Raw genomic sequence first — 19606 nt, forward strand, 5'->3', positions numbered from 1 at the left:
TGAGTTTGAGGTCAGGTTTGTTATGTGGTGTTATTTTATCTGTTATAATGGTTCTGTTCCAGTATAATTTGTATTCATCATTCTCCAGTACATTTTGTGGTGCATACTTGTGTGTGGGAACGTGTTGTTTTATTAGTTTATGTTGTATGGCAAATTGTTAATGTATTATTTTTGCTAAGTTGTCACGTCTTCTGGGGTATTCTGTATTTGCTAGTATTATACATCCGCTTGTGATTATTATTATTATTATTATTTATTTAATTTATTACATCTTTATTCCCAGCCATGGAGAGCGATTCAGCCTATTTTACTGAGGTGCTGGATTTCTTCTTCTCACTTTCACGTATCCAATAGTTTCTAATCTCAACTGACAGCGCAAGGCAGAGAATCCTTTTGGCCATACCATTAGCGTCCATTAAAATTTTAGTCGCCTTTCCTTGAAAAGTTTCCGAAATTTTCTCCAGTTTTTAATATAACTCGTTAGTCCTCCGCCACGTCCAGATTCCCTCAACACAAAAATTTTCCTTAGTATTTTCCTTTCTTCCTTTTCTGTATCTTTAATTAATGACTTACCTCTAATGATTACTCTCTCTGAAGTTATGATATTTAAATGTCTGAGTTACCATGATCGATTCCCAGAGCCGCAGATCGTGCGAACGGAACCGTAAACTTCTTCAATGAGTTTTGCGCTATACCATTCGCATATTCAGTAAATTAACTCAAAATGGTATTATTCGTAAGTGATGTTTAGTCTGCAAACAACGATCCAAGTGTAGATCGCACGGAATCTACCGATGCGTCTTCCACAGTCTTTCACACTGACGATGAGCGTAACTGCAAGTGTTGGACGATTTTGATTGTTCCAAGGAAAACTTATCTAATGGGTACTTACTCACATGTAACAAGACCGAATCCGCGCCGCGTATTAACGACGTAAGGTTTGTATACTAGGCAGCCAGAGTGTGGTATTTAGGCGGTTTTCCCCGCTCGTTCAGACAAATGCCGGGCTAGTTCCCACACTCTGTCTCAGCTAGTACGATAAACACAACAGTTAAAATACGTAGCACACAGAAGAAAGTTTACGCGAACCATGCGATTTCCCTCAAATGAGTCACTTTGTATGTGCCAAATACTGTAAAAAGCAGACCTCGTACTAGACAGGATAAGCGTGAGGAAAAAGAAAAATGCGAGTATTCGTTAACACCTGGCATGTCGAAAACGCCCTTCCCTTCACAACAAATTCTCCCTCTGTCGCAAAATCGATTATACCATCTGCACATCGACGTCGGTAAACGTGATGTGCAACTGTCCATAGAACCACAACACCACTTTGTATTATACTGGATCTTAACCGGGAGCCTAGAACGAAGGAGAGGCTCCGTTCCCACCGCACCCGCAGTGGTCCACAACCCCACGACGACTACCGCAGCCCACTTCACCCCTCCGACGCCCCTTTTTTCAGGGTAATTGTGCGGTTCGGCCACCGTTGCCCCCCCCCCCCCCCCCCTAGGAACGGTCTCACACCAGACGAGTGTATCCCCTATGTTTGCGTGGTAGAGTAATGGTGGCGTACGCGTACGTGGAGAACTTGTTTGCGCCCGCATTCGCTGAGGCAGATGGAAAACCGCCTAAAAATCATCCACAGAATGGCCGGTTCACCGGACCTCGACACAAGTCCGCCGGGCGGATTCGTGCTGGGGACCAGGCGCTCCTTCCCAATCCGGAGTGCGCCCCGACAGCTGAAAGGTCAGCGTGACGGACTGCCGTCCTAAGGGGCCTGGGTTCGATTCCCGGCTGGGTCGGGGATTTTCTTCACTTTGGGTCTGGGTGTTGTGTTGTCTTCATCATTATTTCGTCTCCATCCGGCGCGCAGGTCCCCAATGTGGCGTCGAATGTAATAAGACCTGCACCAAGGCGGCCGGACCTGCCCCGTAAGGGGCCTCCCGGACAATGACGCCAAACGCTCATTTTCCATTTCCCAATCCGGAAAGCCGCCCGTTAGACAGCACGGATAACCCGGTGGGCCACACCACCACTTACACTTGGCGTATATTAACACGGGCGATCGCGCATTATTTAATGCGCTGGATTAGTGTTTAGGAGGTTAGAGGATCTGAAATCATGTAAGCTTTTGTTTTTCACGATATGGTTTCCTGTAATTTCAATGAACAGTTCAAGGCTAATCCTTGTGTAATTCCTTGGAATATATCACAGCTGACACTGTTCCCCACTATTTCTGTCCGGCTGAGAAAATGTTCCAGCTCGACGAGTAATGGGTCATCACTTCTGTTCTCCAATAACAAAAATGTACAAGTTTCTCCACTCAGTGGCCTAACCTATAAAGCACTTACATGAAGAACTGCTTTCCTAGAAAAAGACGGTAAATAATGCAGGTACCACCTCTACATGACAAAGGACACTGTTCACATTGCTCGTGAAAAATTTATTGTGGCTTTCAGAGTGCGACCTAGAAATAGGTCCTTACTCACTGATTAAAATCTGCCAACTCCGTGGTACCTGGAGCCGAGCGACCGCTACGGTCGCAGGTTCGAATCCTGCCTCGGGCATGGATGTGTGTGATGTCCTTAGGTTAGTTAGGTTTAATTAGTTCTAGGTTCTACGCGACTGATGACCTCAGAAGTTACGTCGCATAGTGCTCAGAGCCATTTGAATTATTTTGAACGCCGTGGTACTCATGAGCAGTATACTAACGACACGATCTCGTAGATGTTGTGTACAAAAGAAATTACGACGATGCTCTCAACTACTAAACATGTTGAGTTCATGGAAGTCGGCTGTTCACGATCTTACTGTTCAATGCATTTATGGCTAAGTTTTTCAGCGAAGCAGCACAGTTGCTTCGCCCATCATTGCTTGCGACTGACAACGAGCGCAAGAACATTCCACGTGCACTGCCACTGAGTCGGTCCATTTTGATGGAACTTGTAATGATGTACGGATATTGTTCATAGTAAAAAAAAATTGGTACTATGCGTTACACCAAATAGTTACTAATTAATTTAAGTGGTACGGTTTTTTGCGTTGACTAACTATTTGTTAATTGTTCGTGAAAAGCTGGACGTATGAAATAGCCGAACTATAAAAGGTGCGTTTGGTGAATGTGTCGATAACCAAATACGCTCGTGTATTAAAAACACATGCATCCCCAAGGGAAGGATTTCTCTGATATCTTCGTCTTGCTCGTTTCGCTGGATGTATGTAGTAGGAAGTAGTACGTTGCCCGACTATTCGTGCGAAGCAAGCCCTCGTAACTTCACTGTAACGCACAACGCCTCTGCCGAAACCACATGCTCCTCTTTCGGATTGTGCTGAATCTCAGTCTGGGATCTGCTGTTTTTACACCTCTTTCAGTGATCGTTCCACTTTAGCTCGCTCCAGACACATACGGTTGACAAGGGAACCTCCCCATCGCACCCCCCTCAGATTTAGTTATAAGTTGGCACAGTCGATAGGCCTTGAAAAACTGAACACAGATCAATCGAGAAAACAAGGAAGAAATTGTGTGGAACTATGAAAAAAATAAGCAAAATATACAAACTGAGTAGTCCATGCGCAAGATAGGCAACATCAAGAGTAGCGTGAGTTCAGGAGCGCCGTGGTCCCGTAGTTTGTGTGATCAGCTGCGGAACGAGAGGTCCTTGGTTCAAGTCTTCCCTCGAATGAAAAGTTTATATTTTTATTTTCAGACAATTATTATCTGTCCGTCCGTCACTTTTTTGGGAGTGATTATCACATCCACAACAAAACCGAAATCGGGCAAGGTAGAAGAATCTTTTTACCCATTCGCAAAGTGTACAAGTTAGGTGGGTCAACAATATATTCCTGTCATGTGACGCACATGTCGTCACCAGTGTCGTATAGAATATATGAAGACGTGTTTTCCGGTGGAGGAATCGGCTGACCTATGACCTCCCATTGGGGAGGAACGTCCTTTCGTCTACTAATCGCACGGTTTTGCGGTGCGGAACACAGACACTAAACTTATTACAGTGAACAGTGACGTCAATGAACGGACAGATCATAGCTTTGCGAAAATAAAGAAAGTAAACTTTTCACTCGAGGGAAGACTTGAACCAAGGACTTCTCGTCCCGCAGTTGCTCATGCTAACCACGGGACCACAGCGCTCCTGAGCTCTTACTGTCCTTGATGTTGCATATCTTGCACATGGACTACTCAGTTTGTATATTTTGCTTATTCTTTTCATAGTTCCACACAACTTCTTCCTGTTTTTTCGATTGATCATTTGTTCAGTTATTCAAGGCCTATCCACTGTGCCAACTTATAACTAAATCTGAGGGGGGTGCGACGGGGAGGTTCCCTTGTAAGTATGCTGTTGCTACACCTACCAGTTCCAGTGATCAGTCGCCAGTGATGTACCTGAACAACGTGAGTCCTTCTGCTCGTTTATTCTCAGTACGCAACATTGATTTATTGGCGAAATGTTTGAGAGAAGCGAAAACTTGGCTCCCCAGAAATTACACGATGGTGTCTTGTCTGAAATTTCATAGCCAAAGTGAGCGGGAAATGAATAAATGGAGTATCAAATTGACCATCGTCATGTCTAGTTTCGAAAGAAACATTTGCCTGCTAGGAAGTAATCAGGGTAATTAACGAAATACTTAGTGAACTGAGGAAAAATTTATATTAGAATTTACAAAGCCAAGAAAAGAATGGGAAATCGGGAAATGAGATATCAAACTTACCAGCCCGATGTTTAGTATTAAAAAATTTACTTAACTGGTTGAAGTCGCGTAATTAAGAAAAACTTAATTAGTGATTTGAGGGAAAAGTGAAACATTTCACGAACTAGCTATCTGAATAAAGTGTCAAAATTATCGATCACTGCATAACCAACTTCTTAACTTTTTCTTGATCTGTATACTTTTAATAATAACAAAATACCAATCGATACTTAAATATATTTTGTTAGATTTCTGTGACCAAAACTTGAAAATAAACAAACTGCAAAAAATAACGATCAAATATTTCGTGAAATAATTTGTCTAAATATAAGAAATAAAATAGATTACAGAAACATTTGACGCACTCGAAATCATGAACCGCAAATGAGGTACCGATGGAGAATTTAGAGTTCAGTTTCCAGAATGTTTCTTAAAGTTCAGTGTTTAACTCAGAATTTTAAAGACTACTAGAGGATATTTGTGTAGTTGCCGATTTCTTTATTCTGCAGCCACTATTAATCAAGACACAAAGGAATGCAAGACATCAGTTGCCCGTGGAAATTGGTTCGAAACAATGGGAAAATTTGACGATATGTTCCCGACCGGGATTCGAACCTGGGTCTCCTGCTTACTGTTGTGACCGCTGCTCCATACAGACACAGTGGTCATTGCAACTGCACGGACTGCCCTAGCACGCGTACCGACGGATCCAAATTCTCAACTTATCCACACGCCACTGATGTAGCCCATTATTCTCCATATTCGTGGCATTTCGGCGATCCCTTTGCATGCATCTGCACTGAAGAGAGCAATGGCCGTTTCCGCCTTAATTACACGGGAATCAGCGAAATGCACGAATAATGAAGATAATGAGCAAGGGGCACTATACCCAAACTGTGTAAATATGTTGAGAACTTGGGTCTGACGAGAGGCATGCTAAGGGTAGTCCGCGCAGTCCCGAAGACCACACTGTGTCCGGATGGCGCAGTGGTGAGTGCATCTGCCTAGAAAGAAGGAGGCCCGGTTTCGAATCCTGTTGTTGTTGTTGTGGTCTTGAGTCCTGAGACTGGTTTGATGCGGCTCTCCATGCTACTCTATCCTATGCAAGCTTCTTCATCTCCCAGTACCTACTGCAGCCTACACCCTTCTGAATCTGCTTGGTGTATTCATCGTCTCCCTCTACGATTTTTACCCTCCACGCTGCCCTCCAATACTAAATTGGTGAGCCCTTGATGCCTCAGAACATGTCCTACCAACCGATCCCTTCTTCTAGTCAAGTTGTGCCACAAACTTCTCTTCTCCCCAATCCTATTCAACACCTCCTCATTAGTTATGTGATCTACCCATCTAATCTTCAGCATTATTCTGTAGCACCACATTTCGAAAGCTTCTCTTTATCGTCCATGATTCACTTCCATACAAGGCTACACTCCATACAAATACTTTCAGAAACAACTTCCTGACACTTAAATCTATACTCGATGTTAACAAATTTCTCTTCTTCAGAAACGCTTTCCTTCCCATTGCCAGTCTACATTTTATGTCCTCTCTACTTCGACCATCATCAGTTATTTTGCTCCCCAAATAGCAAAACTCGTTTACTACTTTAAGTGTCTCATTTCCTAATCTAATTCCCTCAGCATCACCCGACTTAATTCGACTACATTCCATTATCCTCGTTTTGTTTTTGTTGATTTTCATCTTATATCCTCCCTTCAAGACACTATCCATTCCGCTCAACTGCTCTTCCAAGTCCTTTGCTGTCTCTGACAGAATTACAATGTCATCGGCGAACCTCAAAGTTTTTATTTCTTCTCCATGGATTTTAATACCTACTCCGAACTTTTCTTTTGTTTCCTTCACTGCTTGCTCAATATACAGATTGAATAACATCGGGGAGAGGCTACAACCCTGTCTCACCCCCTTCCCAACCACTGCTTCCCTTTCATGCCCCTCAACTCTTATAACTGCCATTTGGTTTCTATAAAAATTGTAAATAGCCATTCGCTCCTTATATTTTACCACTGCCACCTTCAAAGTTTGAAAGAGAGTATTCCAGTCAACATTGTCAAAAGCTTTCTCTAAGTCTACAAATGCTAGAAACGTAGGTTTGCCTTTCCTTAATCTAGCTTCTAAGATAAGCCTTAGGGTCAGTATTGCCTCACGTGTTCCAATACTTCTACGGAATCCAAACTGATCTTCCCCAAGGTCGGCTTCTACTAGTTTTTCCATTCGTCCGTAATGAATTCGCGTTAGTATTTTGCAGCCGTGACTTATTAAACTGATAGTTCCGTAATTTTCACATCTATCAACACCTGCTTTCTTTGGGATTGGAATTATTATATTCTTCTTGAAGTATGAGGGTATTTCGCCTGTCTCATACATCTTGCTCGAATCCTGGTCCGGTACAAATTCTCAACTTTCTTCATTGATTTGAATCAATGTTCACTAGCAGCAAATGTCTTTAATTCCCTTGTGTCTAGAAGGTATTACTCTGTTGGAATTGCACTGAGTCTCCTCGCGTCACATATGTATGAACATCTCAGCAGCTATACATGATTCCGAGCATCTAATCTATTTTATTTCTTACTTTTAGACAATTCATTTGAAAAAAACGTTTTTGTCATTTTTGTTTTACTATCAACATCAACCGCTAGTCCCTGCATAGGGTGTCCATCCTCTGCGGGTCTTCGTGCATTTCGCAACATTTTTCCGGCGTTGTGATTATCCTATATACATCATCACCCACGAAGAGCCTCATGGAGGCAGGATATATTTTATTATGCGGCAGCCGATCCGCGAATTTGAAATTTTCTGGCAGATTAAAATTGTGTGCCGGACCGAGACCCTAACATGGGGCCATAACTTTCGCTGGCAATTCAAAAAAATGGCTCTGAGCACTATGGGACTTAACTTCTGAGGTCATCAGTCCCTAGAACTTAGAACTACTTAAACGTAACTAACCTAAGGACATCACACACATCATGCCCGAGGCAGGATTCGAACCTGCGACCGTTGCGGTAGCGCGTTTCCACACTGTAGCGCCTTGAACCGCTCGGCCACCCCGGCCGGCCACTGGCAATTGCTCACCGACTGAGACACCCAAGCAAAACTCACGAACTGCCCGCACAGAGTTACTTCCGCCAGTATCTTTATCTCCTACCTTCCGAAGATCAGAGAATTTCTCCTATGTAACTTGCAGTACTAATACTCCTGGAGAAAGGATATAATGAACAAATTGTTTAGCGACCGCCTATACCTATGGGGTTGTGTCCAGAACGACGTTTCACACTACGCCAATTGGAATTCAGGAGAGACGTATTGTTACACGCGTGAGGCCGTGGGTCAGCATCCTGGAGTTTTCTTCGGAGCGTTTCGAAACGAAGCCATCGCTGGCACTTTGTAGTAGGTTTAAAACTGCCCTGTAATTTGAAGGTTGTGTCTGTGCTACAACGGACGCTATAAGAATACATGGAAGTCACCGGTTGTTAGTGTCTATTTTCTTTAGTTACGCCTACTGATTTACACATCATTATCAGATTAATCAGGGTTAGGATGAACACTTCATACATATCCGTTGAGTCATCTGTCTTATCCATAAAACAATAACTACGTATGGAGTCATCTCTCTTATCCGTAATATAATACCTATTTTGTTGTCCTAGGCATAAGATATATGACTCTATACATTTGTACGACGTGTTCACCCAAACATTGATTTATCTCGTTATGTAGCCACCACACAACCTGTTACTTCCACGTATTTTTATAGTCCATTCTAGCACTTCAAATTACGTAAAAATTGATGTATACTTCTTACGTGACTTCACGGTACACATACACTACTGACCATTAAAATCGCTACAAGAAGAAATGCAGATGATAAACGGGTATTCATTGGAAAAATATATTATACTACAACTGACATGTGATTACATTTTCACGTAATTTGGATGCATAGATCCTCAGAAATCAGTACCCAGAACCACCACCTCTGGCTGTAATAACAGCCTTGATACGCCTGGGCACTGAGTCAAACAGAGTTTGGATGGCGTGTACAGGTACAGCTGCCCATGCAGCTTCAACACGATACCACAGTTCATCATGAGTAGTGACTGGCGTATTGTGACGAGCCAGTTGCTCGGCCACCACTGACCAGACGTTTTCAATTGTTGAGAGATCTGGAGAATGTACTGGCCAGGGCAGCAGTCGAACATTTTCTGTTTCCAGAAAGGCCCGTACAGGACCTGCAACATGCGGTGCATTATCCTGCTGAAATGTAGGGTTTCGCAGGGATCGAATGAGCCGGCCGGTGTGGCCGTGAGGTTCTAGGCGCTACAGTCTGGAACCAGGTGACCGCTACGGTCGCAGGTTCGAATCATGCCTCGGACATGGCTGTGTGTGATGTCCCTACGTTAGTTAGGTTTATGTAGTTCTAAGTTCTAGGGGACTGATGACCTCAGAAGTTACGTCCCATAGTGCTGAGAGCAATTTGAACCATCTGGATCAAATGAAGGGTTGAGCCACAGGTGGTAACAGATCTTAAATATAGCGTCCACTGCCAATGTGAACAAGAGGTGACCGAGGCCTGTAACCAATGGCACCCCATACCATCACGCCGGCTGATACGCCAGTATGGCGATGACGAATACACGCTTCCAATGTGCGTTCACCGCGATGTCGCCAAACACAGATGCGACTATCATGATGCGGTAAACATAACCTGGATTCATCCGAAAAAATGACGTTTTGCCATTCGTGCACCCAAGTTTGTCGTTGAGTACACCATCGCAGGCGCTAATGTCTATGATGAAGCGTCAAGCGTAACCGCAGCCACGGTCTCCTAGCTGATAGTCCAAGCTGCTGCAAACGTCGTCGAACTGTTCGTGCCGATAGTTGTCTTGCAAACGTCCCCATCTATTGACTCAGGGATCGAGACGTGGCTGCACGATCCGTTACAGCCATGCGGGTAAGATGCCTGTCACCTCGACTGCTAGTGATACGAGGCCGTTGGGATCCAGCACGGCGATCCGTATTACCCTCCTGAACCCACCGATTCCATATTCTGCTAACAGTCATTGGATCTCCACGAACGCGAGCAGCAATGTCGCGATACGACAAACCGCAATCGCGATAGGCTACAATCCGACCTTTAAGCCGGAACGTGATGGTACGCATTTCTCCTCCTTACACGAGGCACCGCAACAACGTTTCACCAGGCAACGCTGCTCAACTGCTGTTTGTGTATGAGAAATCGGTTGTAAACTTTCCTCATGTCAGCACGTTGTAGGGTCGCCTCTGGCCCCAACCTTGTGTGAATGCTCTGAAAAGCTAATCATTTGCATATCACAGCATCTTCTTCTTGTCGGTTAAATTTCGCGTCTGTAGGACGTCATCTTCGTGGTGTAGCAATTCTAATGACCAGTAGTGTATTAGTGATATGTAACTAGGTTTGCATTTTCTGTTCGTGCTGCACTCTTTTTAGGCACTCCGAGTACGACATCGTCCTGCTAGTGACAACACAGGGCACGTAGGCGAGCGAGCTGCAACGGAGGCGAGGATGAGGTAAGAGGCTCGCAGCTCACCGCGTGGGCCTGCCGGCGCCCTTGGTCGCCGCCCTCGGCCGCTCCTCCGGCAGCGCCCGCGCCCGCGCCCACGCCGCGGCTCTGCGCATGCGCGCGCGCCGGCCGCTGCTTCTCCGGCGCCACTTGCACGGCCCCCTCACCGCCGCCGTCGCCACTGCCGCCGATGCCGTTGCAGGCCGCCTGCGAGGGAGGAGGCGCTTCAGCCACCTCTGGAGTGCTGGCCCCCTCCTCCTCCTCTTCTTCCTCCTCCTTCACCGCAGCATTGCCCGCGTGGGAGCTGCTCTCCTGGAAAAAAAATTGCCTCGTTGTAATTGGCCAGAAGAGGAGAACTGTCATTTCTGAGCCATTCGCTAGACCCAACAGGTGGCTCCGGAAGGTTTCCACTCCTCATAAGATGAGACGACGTGACGCAAACGTTACGTTTAACAACTCCAGCCTCTTTTTTTGACAAACGCTCCACTGAAAACTCATTTCTACCAAATCGTTTTATCCATTTACCGGATTTTTGACGACCGAAATAAGTCAATTACGACGTACCAACAATTACATGTATTATAAAACTGAAATCTTTCTGAAGCTTCTTTAATTTCCATACGTCATTTTCATTTAGCAAAATTCGTGTAAGTATTACATTAATAATATTAAGAACTACGTCACAGTGTAGAAATCCCGTTATCAAAAAATTTATTAATCCATCCCGTATCACTCTTGCGTATATTCATAAAACCAGAGATTGCAACTGGGACTATCGACAAGCTGCCTCTCCACATCTTAATTACCTACAGCTCGTATGGGTCTTATATTCAGGTGGCTGCCATTCATTTCAGAAACCTTAGTTCAAAAAGCTTATTTGAAATTAAGTTAATACACTGACGGAAAAAATATCTCAACACCAAGAAGAAGTTGTGCTACATAAACGAAAGTTGGTAGCCGCCTGATGGTGCCTGTTCAAATTTTGTGCTATTCGCATAAGAGTGGCGCTAGTAGATTTGCTTTAAATACACGCTGTAACGGTCGTCACCATTAGTTACCGCTTAGGTTGGACGTGGTGCGTTGATGATAGTCAAGAATGCACTTAACAAAGACGTCATTATCATCATCTTCTGGGTTTAAACGAGGTCGTTTAAAAGGACTACGCACAAATGTAGCCACTGTACATAATTTCTGGCAACGGTGGTCACCAGAACGTACGGTCGCGAGAAGACCGGACTCCTGACGGTCACGTCGCACAATCTAGAGGGAAGACCATGGTGTTCGGCGTATGGCTCTGCCGTCCGCCGCTCGTGGTCTCGCGGTAGCGTTCTCGCTTCCCGAGCACGGGGTCCCGGGTTCGATTCCCGGCGGGGTCAGCGATTTTCACCTGCCTCGAGATGACTGGGTGTTTGTGTTGTCCTCATCATTTCATCATCATCCAGGAAAGTGGCGAAATTGGACTGAGCAAAGATTGGATAATTGTACGGGCGCTGATGACCACGCAGTTGAGGGCCCCACAAACCAAACATCATCATCATCATCATGGCTCTGCCGCAACGTACTGCATCTGCAGCAGCAATTTGAGCAGCACTTGCAACCATAGTGACACAACGAGTTACTTCAAGGACAGCTCCTAGTCAGGCGTCCTGTAGCGTGCATTCCACTGACGCCGAACCACCACCGTTTGCGGCTTCAGGGGTGTCTAGAGAGAATTCACTGGAAGGCAGGGTGCATGTTTGTTGTGTTTTCTGATGACAGTTGGTTCTGCCTAGGTGCCAGAGATGGCCATGTGTTGGTTAGATGGAGGACAGTTCAGGGCTGTAGACGTCTGGAGAGACGTCTACAGACGTTAAAGTAACCTCTGGCGTGCCACAGGGGAGTGTTATGCGACCATTGCTTTTCACAATATATATATACGACCTAGTAGATAGTGTCGGAAGTTCCATACGGCTTTTTGCGGATGATGCTGTAATATACAGAGAAGTTGCAGCATTAGAAAATTGTAGCGAAATGCAGGAAGATCTGCAGCGGACAGGCACTTGGTGCAGGGAGTGGCAACTGACCCTTAACATAGACAAATGTAATGTATTGCGAATACATAGAAAGAAGGATCCTTTATTGTATGATTATATGATAGCAGAACAAACACTGGTAGCAGTTACTTCTGTAAAATATCTGGGAGTATGCGTGCGGAACGATTTGAAGTGGAATGATCATATAAAATTAATTGTTGGTAAGGCGGGTACCAGGTTGAGATTCATTGGGAGAGTCCTTAGAAAATGTAGTCCATCAACAAAGGAGGTGGCTTACAAAACACTCGTTCGACCTATACTTGAGTATTGCGCATCAGTGTGGGATCCTTACCAGATCGGGTTGACGGAGGAGATAGAGAAGATCCAAAGAAGAGCGGCGCGTTTCGTCACAGGGTTATTTGGTAACCGTGATAGCGTTACGGAGATGTTTAACAAACTCAAGTGGCAGACTCTGCAAGAGAGGCGCTCTGCATCGCGGTGTAACTTGCTCGCCAGGTTTCGAGAGGGTGCGCTTCTGGATGAGGTATCGAATATATTGCTTCCCCCTACGTATACCTCCCGAGGAGATCACGAATGTAAAATTAGAGGGATTAGAGCGCGCACGGAGGCTTTCAGACAGTCGTTCTTCCCGCGAACCATACGCGACTGGAACAGGAAAGGGAGGTAATGACAGTGGCAAGTAGAGTGCCCTCCGCCACACACCGTTGGGTGGCTTGCGGAGTATAAATGTAGATGTAGATAGATCCTGTGTACGTGCTAGACATATTGTGTCTCACTGTTTAGAGGCACAACACGAGTGGGTGTTTTCAGCTCGTTACTAAATGCAAATAAGTAGGAGGTCGAGTTGATAGGAGCTGAAGGAGTCCAGGTTGCAATAATATGCGGTAAGGCACACTGTTAGAGAGAAGGATTATTATTCAAGAAACACGTAGTACAATGAAATTACTTATCTTCAGTAGTTTGTAGGACTGCAGGTGCGGCTATGAGCTGATAATCTCGTAATATGGAATAGCATGAACTAATACCACATTTACTCAGGGACTAAGCCTGATGGGCCCTCCTCAGAAAATCAGTGCAAACATTACAGAACTGGCTGAGGTCCGATTATGAAAGTGCGTATGCCTAGGTTGAAATATAGCTAAGAAGTGAACGAGGCACACTCCAGTTGAGCTGCACAGCCCGCTAGAGTGCGCTGTGCTCCGCCGACGACGGGCTATTAACCTTGTGTTGGCGCGGCGTTATACACTCCTGGAAATTGAAATAAGAACACCGTGAATTCATTGTCCCAGGAAGGGGAAACTTTATTGACACATTCCTGGGGTCAGATACATCACATGATCACACTGACAGAACCACAGGCACATAGACACAGGCAACAGAGCATGCACAATGTCGGCACTAGTACAGTGTATATCCACCTTTCGCAGCAATGCAGGCTGCTATTCTCCCATGGAGACGATCGTAGAGATGCTGGATGTAGTCCTGTGGAACGGCTTGCCATGCCATTTCCACCTGGCGCCTCAGTTGGACCAGCGTTCGTGCTGGACGTGCAGACCGCGTGAGACGACGCTTCATCCAGTCTCAAACATGCTCAATGGGGGACAGATCCGGAGATCTTGCTGGCCAGCCTTCTAGAGCACGTTGGGTGGCACGGGATACATGCGGACGTGCATTGTCCTGTTGGAACAGCAAGTTCCCTTGCCGGTCTAGGAATGGTAGAACGATGGGTTCGATGACGGTTTGGATGTACCGACGGCCAACACCGCGGTTCCTGGTGTGTCCGCTGTGCCGTGCGTGTGATCATTGCTTGTACAGCCCTCTCGCAGTGTCCGGAGCAAGTATGGTGGGTCTGACACACCGGTATCAATGTGTTCTTTTTTCCATTTCCAGGAGTGTACATATTGGAAGATCAGCAGAGTATAGCGGATCTATACAACAACTGGCAGGTGATCCTAACCTAGTTATAACATACTGGACATAAATAGTGGAAGATATGTACAGTTACATGATTGCCGATGAAACACTGACAACAGCGCTGACCCATACTTAGGAGAAAGCGTACAGAGAGACCTGAAGTGGAATGAGTATATAAAAACTAATCGTAGGAAAGCCAGAGAGCAGGCAGATATTTATGGAAATAATCTTACGGCAAAGCAATTCATCCTTGAAAGAAGGTGAAGATGTCTTCAACCGGAAGGCTGGATTGGAAACCACCATCCACCAGGAATGGTGCTATTATACGTGTTAACGAGAAGTCTTTCCTCCGACCTTAGAACTAACTTCTTCGGCCATTTATGAGAGAGTCAACGGTTTATCTTGTACTCTCAACCATGTTGCATTTTTACATTATCAAAATTTCCAAAAGGCGAAAGAAGAGAAAAGCCGCACATAAAAATTATAGGAATTACAGGGAATCGAACTGCAGCTCTTCAGATGTGAATCTGGCACTAAAGAACTGAGCCACCAAGCTACACAAGAATGAAAGAAGTGGTTTAAAAAACCTTCGCTTACAGATTCTTGAGCATTGTCCGTCAGGCGACGACCCTTCTCCAGTTTGGTTTCACAGAAGAGCGAAGACCCAACAAAAATCGCTAGTGCCGTCTCAGGCTCGTTTAGTGTTTCGTATCTGCTCAGCCACCACCAATGGCAAACGCCACAGTAGAGATATTGTACATCACGGAAAGATTTACTGTCGAAAGGACGAGAGTATATGTTCCCAGAAAGGTTGCCCATCCTATTATTTCCTCTCACAAAGGTCCGTCGCAGTGAAGATGGCAACAAAAAGAAATTATACGGAGGCTCAAAGAGAACCACTGTTCTCAAGCACCATTCGTGAATGTAATGTGAGAAGATCTGGGAATCTGACAGAGAAGTAATGCACTGGGGTGTAGGAACGTTTCAACTGTTCAGTCATCAGACCTAGATGAAATCTTTTCACCTCCACTGCAATAAGGAGGAGAGAGTTCAATTAGACTCCTATGTTTGGTTTTAACCTAGTATCAGGAACCATTTCTAATGCTTGGAGGGTAGTGAAGGTTTTTTCAATCCTCCAGGGAGAAATAATTATAACAAGACTAAGCATATGAGACCGATCAATCTTCAAATCTGTGTTCTGAGCTGCAAAAGAGCAAGGCAGTAAGACTACAGCATGCAGGTAGATTAAGAACATGCTGAGTAGATTTTAAGTAGATGGCACAGTGATTAATGAGGAAATAGTGATCAACATCACCTGAGCATATTCACAAGCAGCGGTTTTGTGCCCACTACTGTAAAACCTAGTGGTGAATGAACTCATCAAAGCGGTAAATGCTAGAAGTTACTTTTGCGAACTATACATACACAATTTAGTCACTTGGTAAGTTTGTTAGTAGCAATAGAAAAATGGCATAATGCGCGTTTTATAAAGTGCAAGATTAGTACTGGACACTCGTGATGGAAACAATCGAATGAAAAGAATCGATTCATTCAGCTGTTGGAAAGCAGTCGACTCATTCAGCTGTAGTTACATGTATAGTGCGCGCAAAATGCCGTGGCGGCCAGATGCACATTCGGCTGGGGAAGTGTGGGGAGATCAGAGGTGGTGGGGGCATCACTCAGAGCGCTGTAGGGGAAATGCCGAGCACTGGAGGGGAAGTGCCATTCTAAACTGTAGCCTACACTCATATTTTTGGTAAATATTAAGTGGTGGGCCCTCCACACTCACACTTACATGGTGACCATTCAAAAATATATCACCTCTTCTTTGGTTAATATCTAAAAAGAATTCAACCGAAAATGCAGAGATTTATTTTCGCCTAGTTTGTCAACCATTTGTGACTTTCAGAGAAAAGTCATGAGCGGGAAATTTTGAGTAAAACTAACATATTTCTCTTCTTGCCACGTTAAAATTTGTTCCTTTTGTCAAAACTCAGCGGAATTTACACAGCTCACCTCACTAACATGTTGTGTAGACGCAATTGCGAGAGAATTCTGAAGCTGTGGTTTATTAAGTTGTAAAGTGAGGAATGGAAAGGTCAGCATCCTATAAGAAGCACATCCTCGATACAAAATATACATTTAATGACTTCATTTATCTCTTTCCAAAACCCACAACATTTCTTCTTTCACTAGCTATCGAAGGTAATTAAAAATTACTTCTCTCATCGGAATAGTCTGTAGTTATTGGACTAACACGGTAGACGATGAAGTCTTGCGTAATAACCGTACGGCAAAATACACTCCTCTTTGTAGGCTACCATTTGCGAAAATCTCATTTCGATATCTCAAACCGTTTATGAGGAATGTTGTGGATATTTAATTCTGGCTTCATCGCTGGCACAGTGTGATCGCCAATGAGTGCACTACATCAGATCGATTTTCTCGAGACTGGTGACAGTCAAAGAAAAATTCAACACGTTAGCTACATTTCATACGCAGCAAAATATTATGTAATATGCACCAGACGCAAATTCTTTACGACCACTATTTTTCATTGAAAACTTTTTCGAATTTTGCGCAGTGTCTTAATTCCACGTAAATATCACAATAACTATGATCATTTACGAAATTATGGGCACATCTTAATGAATCTGACATATACAGTTACACGCAAAGCAAAAAATGAAAATTTTTACCAAGTAGTTTCTGTAAAACTGTCCCCTGCTCATGGTCTTGCGGTAGCGTTCTTGCTTCCCGAGCACGGGGTCCCAGGTTCGATTCCATGCGGGGTCAGGGATTTTCCCTGCCTCATGATGACTGGGTGTTGTGTCGTCTTCACCATCATCATTCATCTCCATTACAGTCGGAGGAAGGCAATGGCAAACCACCTCCATTAAGACCTTGCCTAGTACGGCGGTGCGGGTCTCCCGCACCGTTCCCCTACGCTCTGTCACGGAGTATGGGACTTCATCATCCTCATCCGTAAAACTATTGAGAAAGATTGCACGGCGTGCGCGTCGATCATGTCATCGCTGACCGGCTGGAAGGTGGCACACACTTGACAGCCTCCCCTTTGGACAAACGGATGAACTCGCCCAGCTCTTTGGACAAAATCTTGTCACTGCGCATCGGCCACCGTTCCAGCGTGATCTGTATAGGTTGAATTATTCATTCATTCCTTTGGGTGAAACCAGTCTGGGGTAGCAATCGAAAGAAAACAATCTATGTAGTTTGTCGGACTACTCATTCACTCTTTTCAAGGAAACCAGTATGTGGGAGCAACCGAATGAAAATAATTATGCCAGTCGGTTGCAGTATTACCTGTCGATTGGATTATTATTCACTTATTTTCTCTAGTGAAAGCAGTCAGTGGTAGCAATCGAATGAAAAGATTCGACACCGTTGGAGCTTTGGATATTGACTGGATTATTCATTCTATGTTTCTTTTCAAGTGAAACAACCAGTAATTTTTCGGCCGGTTGATCCATGTGTTCATTCTTTTGACTATCCATTCTTTAGTGTTGTACATGACCGCGTGAAACTAGTCTGCAATAATTTAATTAGTTGAACTAAAGCCGTGCTGTATTATACTGACTGGGGGTGGTCGTAAGAGGAGATGTATCTCAGGGATATGCCGAAGTGAAAATAAGCAGTATACTTGTTCATTTAATTATGTACTGAATGGAGTATTTTTTTTCATCATTTAAAACTGAGTCATGTATTGTTCTGGATTAAATTGTTCCAGGTGCCATTAACGCTAAACTAATTAACCTGCCATACCGCTGGGGCGGGCCTGTCGTCACATAATTGCCGACCTAGACAAACCTTCGAAAACCCCGGACATATGGGCCAAAATCGAATTATTTTCCCCGGACACACACAGTCTGTAGACGATAAATTGGTCCTGGCCACGACGTTGCGCGGGGAGCAGGAACATAGGAGGGGGAGGGAATGTTTTCTCGCTTGCCATGTTCGTGCCGACAACGCCAGCGGGCGCACGCCTCCATCCGACCAGCAGATACAAACCAACATGAGAAAAAAATGTTCAAATGTGTGTGAAATCGTATGGGACTTAAATGCTGTCATCAGTCCCTAAGCTTACACACTACCTAACCTAAATTATCCTAAGAACAAACAAACACACCCATGCCCGAGGGAGGACTCGAACCTCCGCCGGGACCAGCCGCACAGTCCATGACTGCAGCGCCCAGACCGCTCGGCTAATCCCGCGCGGCCCAACATGAGAGACACAAGGATTTGTGAAAGCTCATTAGAGAGACGTTCATGTTCAGACGTCGTACTAATTTGCAGTAAGGAATATGAACGTTAATGAAATCAGTTTTATACAGCTCAATGAGTAGAAGGCAAATGACATTTAAGACATTCAGTTGTCTGGCGGGCGGGACGGCGTCGCGGTGTCGGCGATCGCCCTTTGTCCTCGGCTTCTCACTGTCTCAAAGAAGTATGGAAAATACAGGATGTTCCAAAATCGACTTTACAACTTTGATCATATATATTTCAGAATGGGAACAGCTAGAAAAGTGTGGTTTGCAGCATAATGTTCGTACATACCTACGGTTCTAATAGCCGCTTAACAGAGTTCAGTGTGTTAAGGTGACCATATTTTCAACTGCTAAATTTGGGACACATTAAAAAAAATTTTGATACTGTAAAAAAGTCTGAATTGAACGTAATAAATGCAAACTATCGCTTTGTTACAAAAAGTACATGAAGTTATATTTTATTAGTACCTTCTAAGATGATGAAGTGCGATAAGGCATGCAGTATTCATCAGTGCTGCAAATTTTCTTGAGCCTATTCTTCATCATCATTATAAAAACATTCGACTCAAGTTTCATCATAACGCCAGTCACTAACATTGATTTCGTATTTCCTACAACAAATTCTGTTTTCTCAGTGCTCGATACATTACTCTTTTGGGAAAATACAGTCTCAGTAACAGCATACCGATACAGGTGAAATGAACGTATAATTCAGGATAAATCGTTTCGTAATTGTTAAAATACAGGACACATGTGTGTCGCGAATTACTTTCGAAAAAATTCGGGACAGAGATATGAAAATCGTGACTGTCTCGGTTGGGGGGGGGGTCACCTCAAATGTGTATTCCGTGTGTAGCACACAGGTTGTCTCCGTGATATTCCAGTTCGATGTGTGCGGCCTAGGATCCTCATTAAAGTATGCTATTGCTGCTCTGATGCGAGCTCACAGTTCGTGCAACTTCCGCCCAAAGAGAAAAATGTAACGGGGTTCCGCAGGACAGTGTCAAATCTAGTCTGTACCAACACATTACACCAATTGCTGGAATGTGGTCACACGATACCTAACACGGGAAAACAAGGAAAATCAGCTTTAGGTGTGTGTGAACATTAT

At 44.5% G+C, this 19606-nt stretch overlaps 1 protein-coding gene across 1 annotated transcript in view; it reads right to left on the reverse strand.

Annotated features, from left to right (window-relative positions):
• Positions 1-19606, reverse strand: part of LOC126187667 (heterogeneous nuclear ribonucleoprotein C-like) — a 458272-nt gene that overhangs the window by 12901 nt on the left and 425765 nt on the right. Inside the window, exon 9 of the mRNA XM_049928896.1 lies at positions 10290-10574. Within this exon, the coding sequence (XP_049784853.1) occupies positions 10290-10574 (285 nt within the window). The remainder of the gene's footprint in view (positions 1-10289; positions 10575-19606) is intronic.

Source organism: Schistocerca cancellata, chromosome 5, assembly GCF_023864275.1.
Source record: "Schistocerca cancellata isolate TAMUIC-IGC-003103 chromosome 5, iqSchCanc2.1, whole genome shotgun sequence".
NCBI classification, from domain to species: Eukaryota; Metazoa; Arthropoda; class Insecta; order Orthoptera; family Acrididae; genus Schistocerca; species Schistocerca cancellata.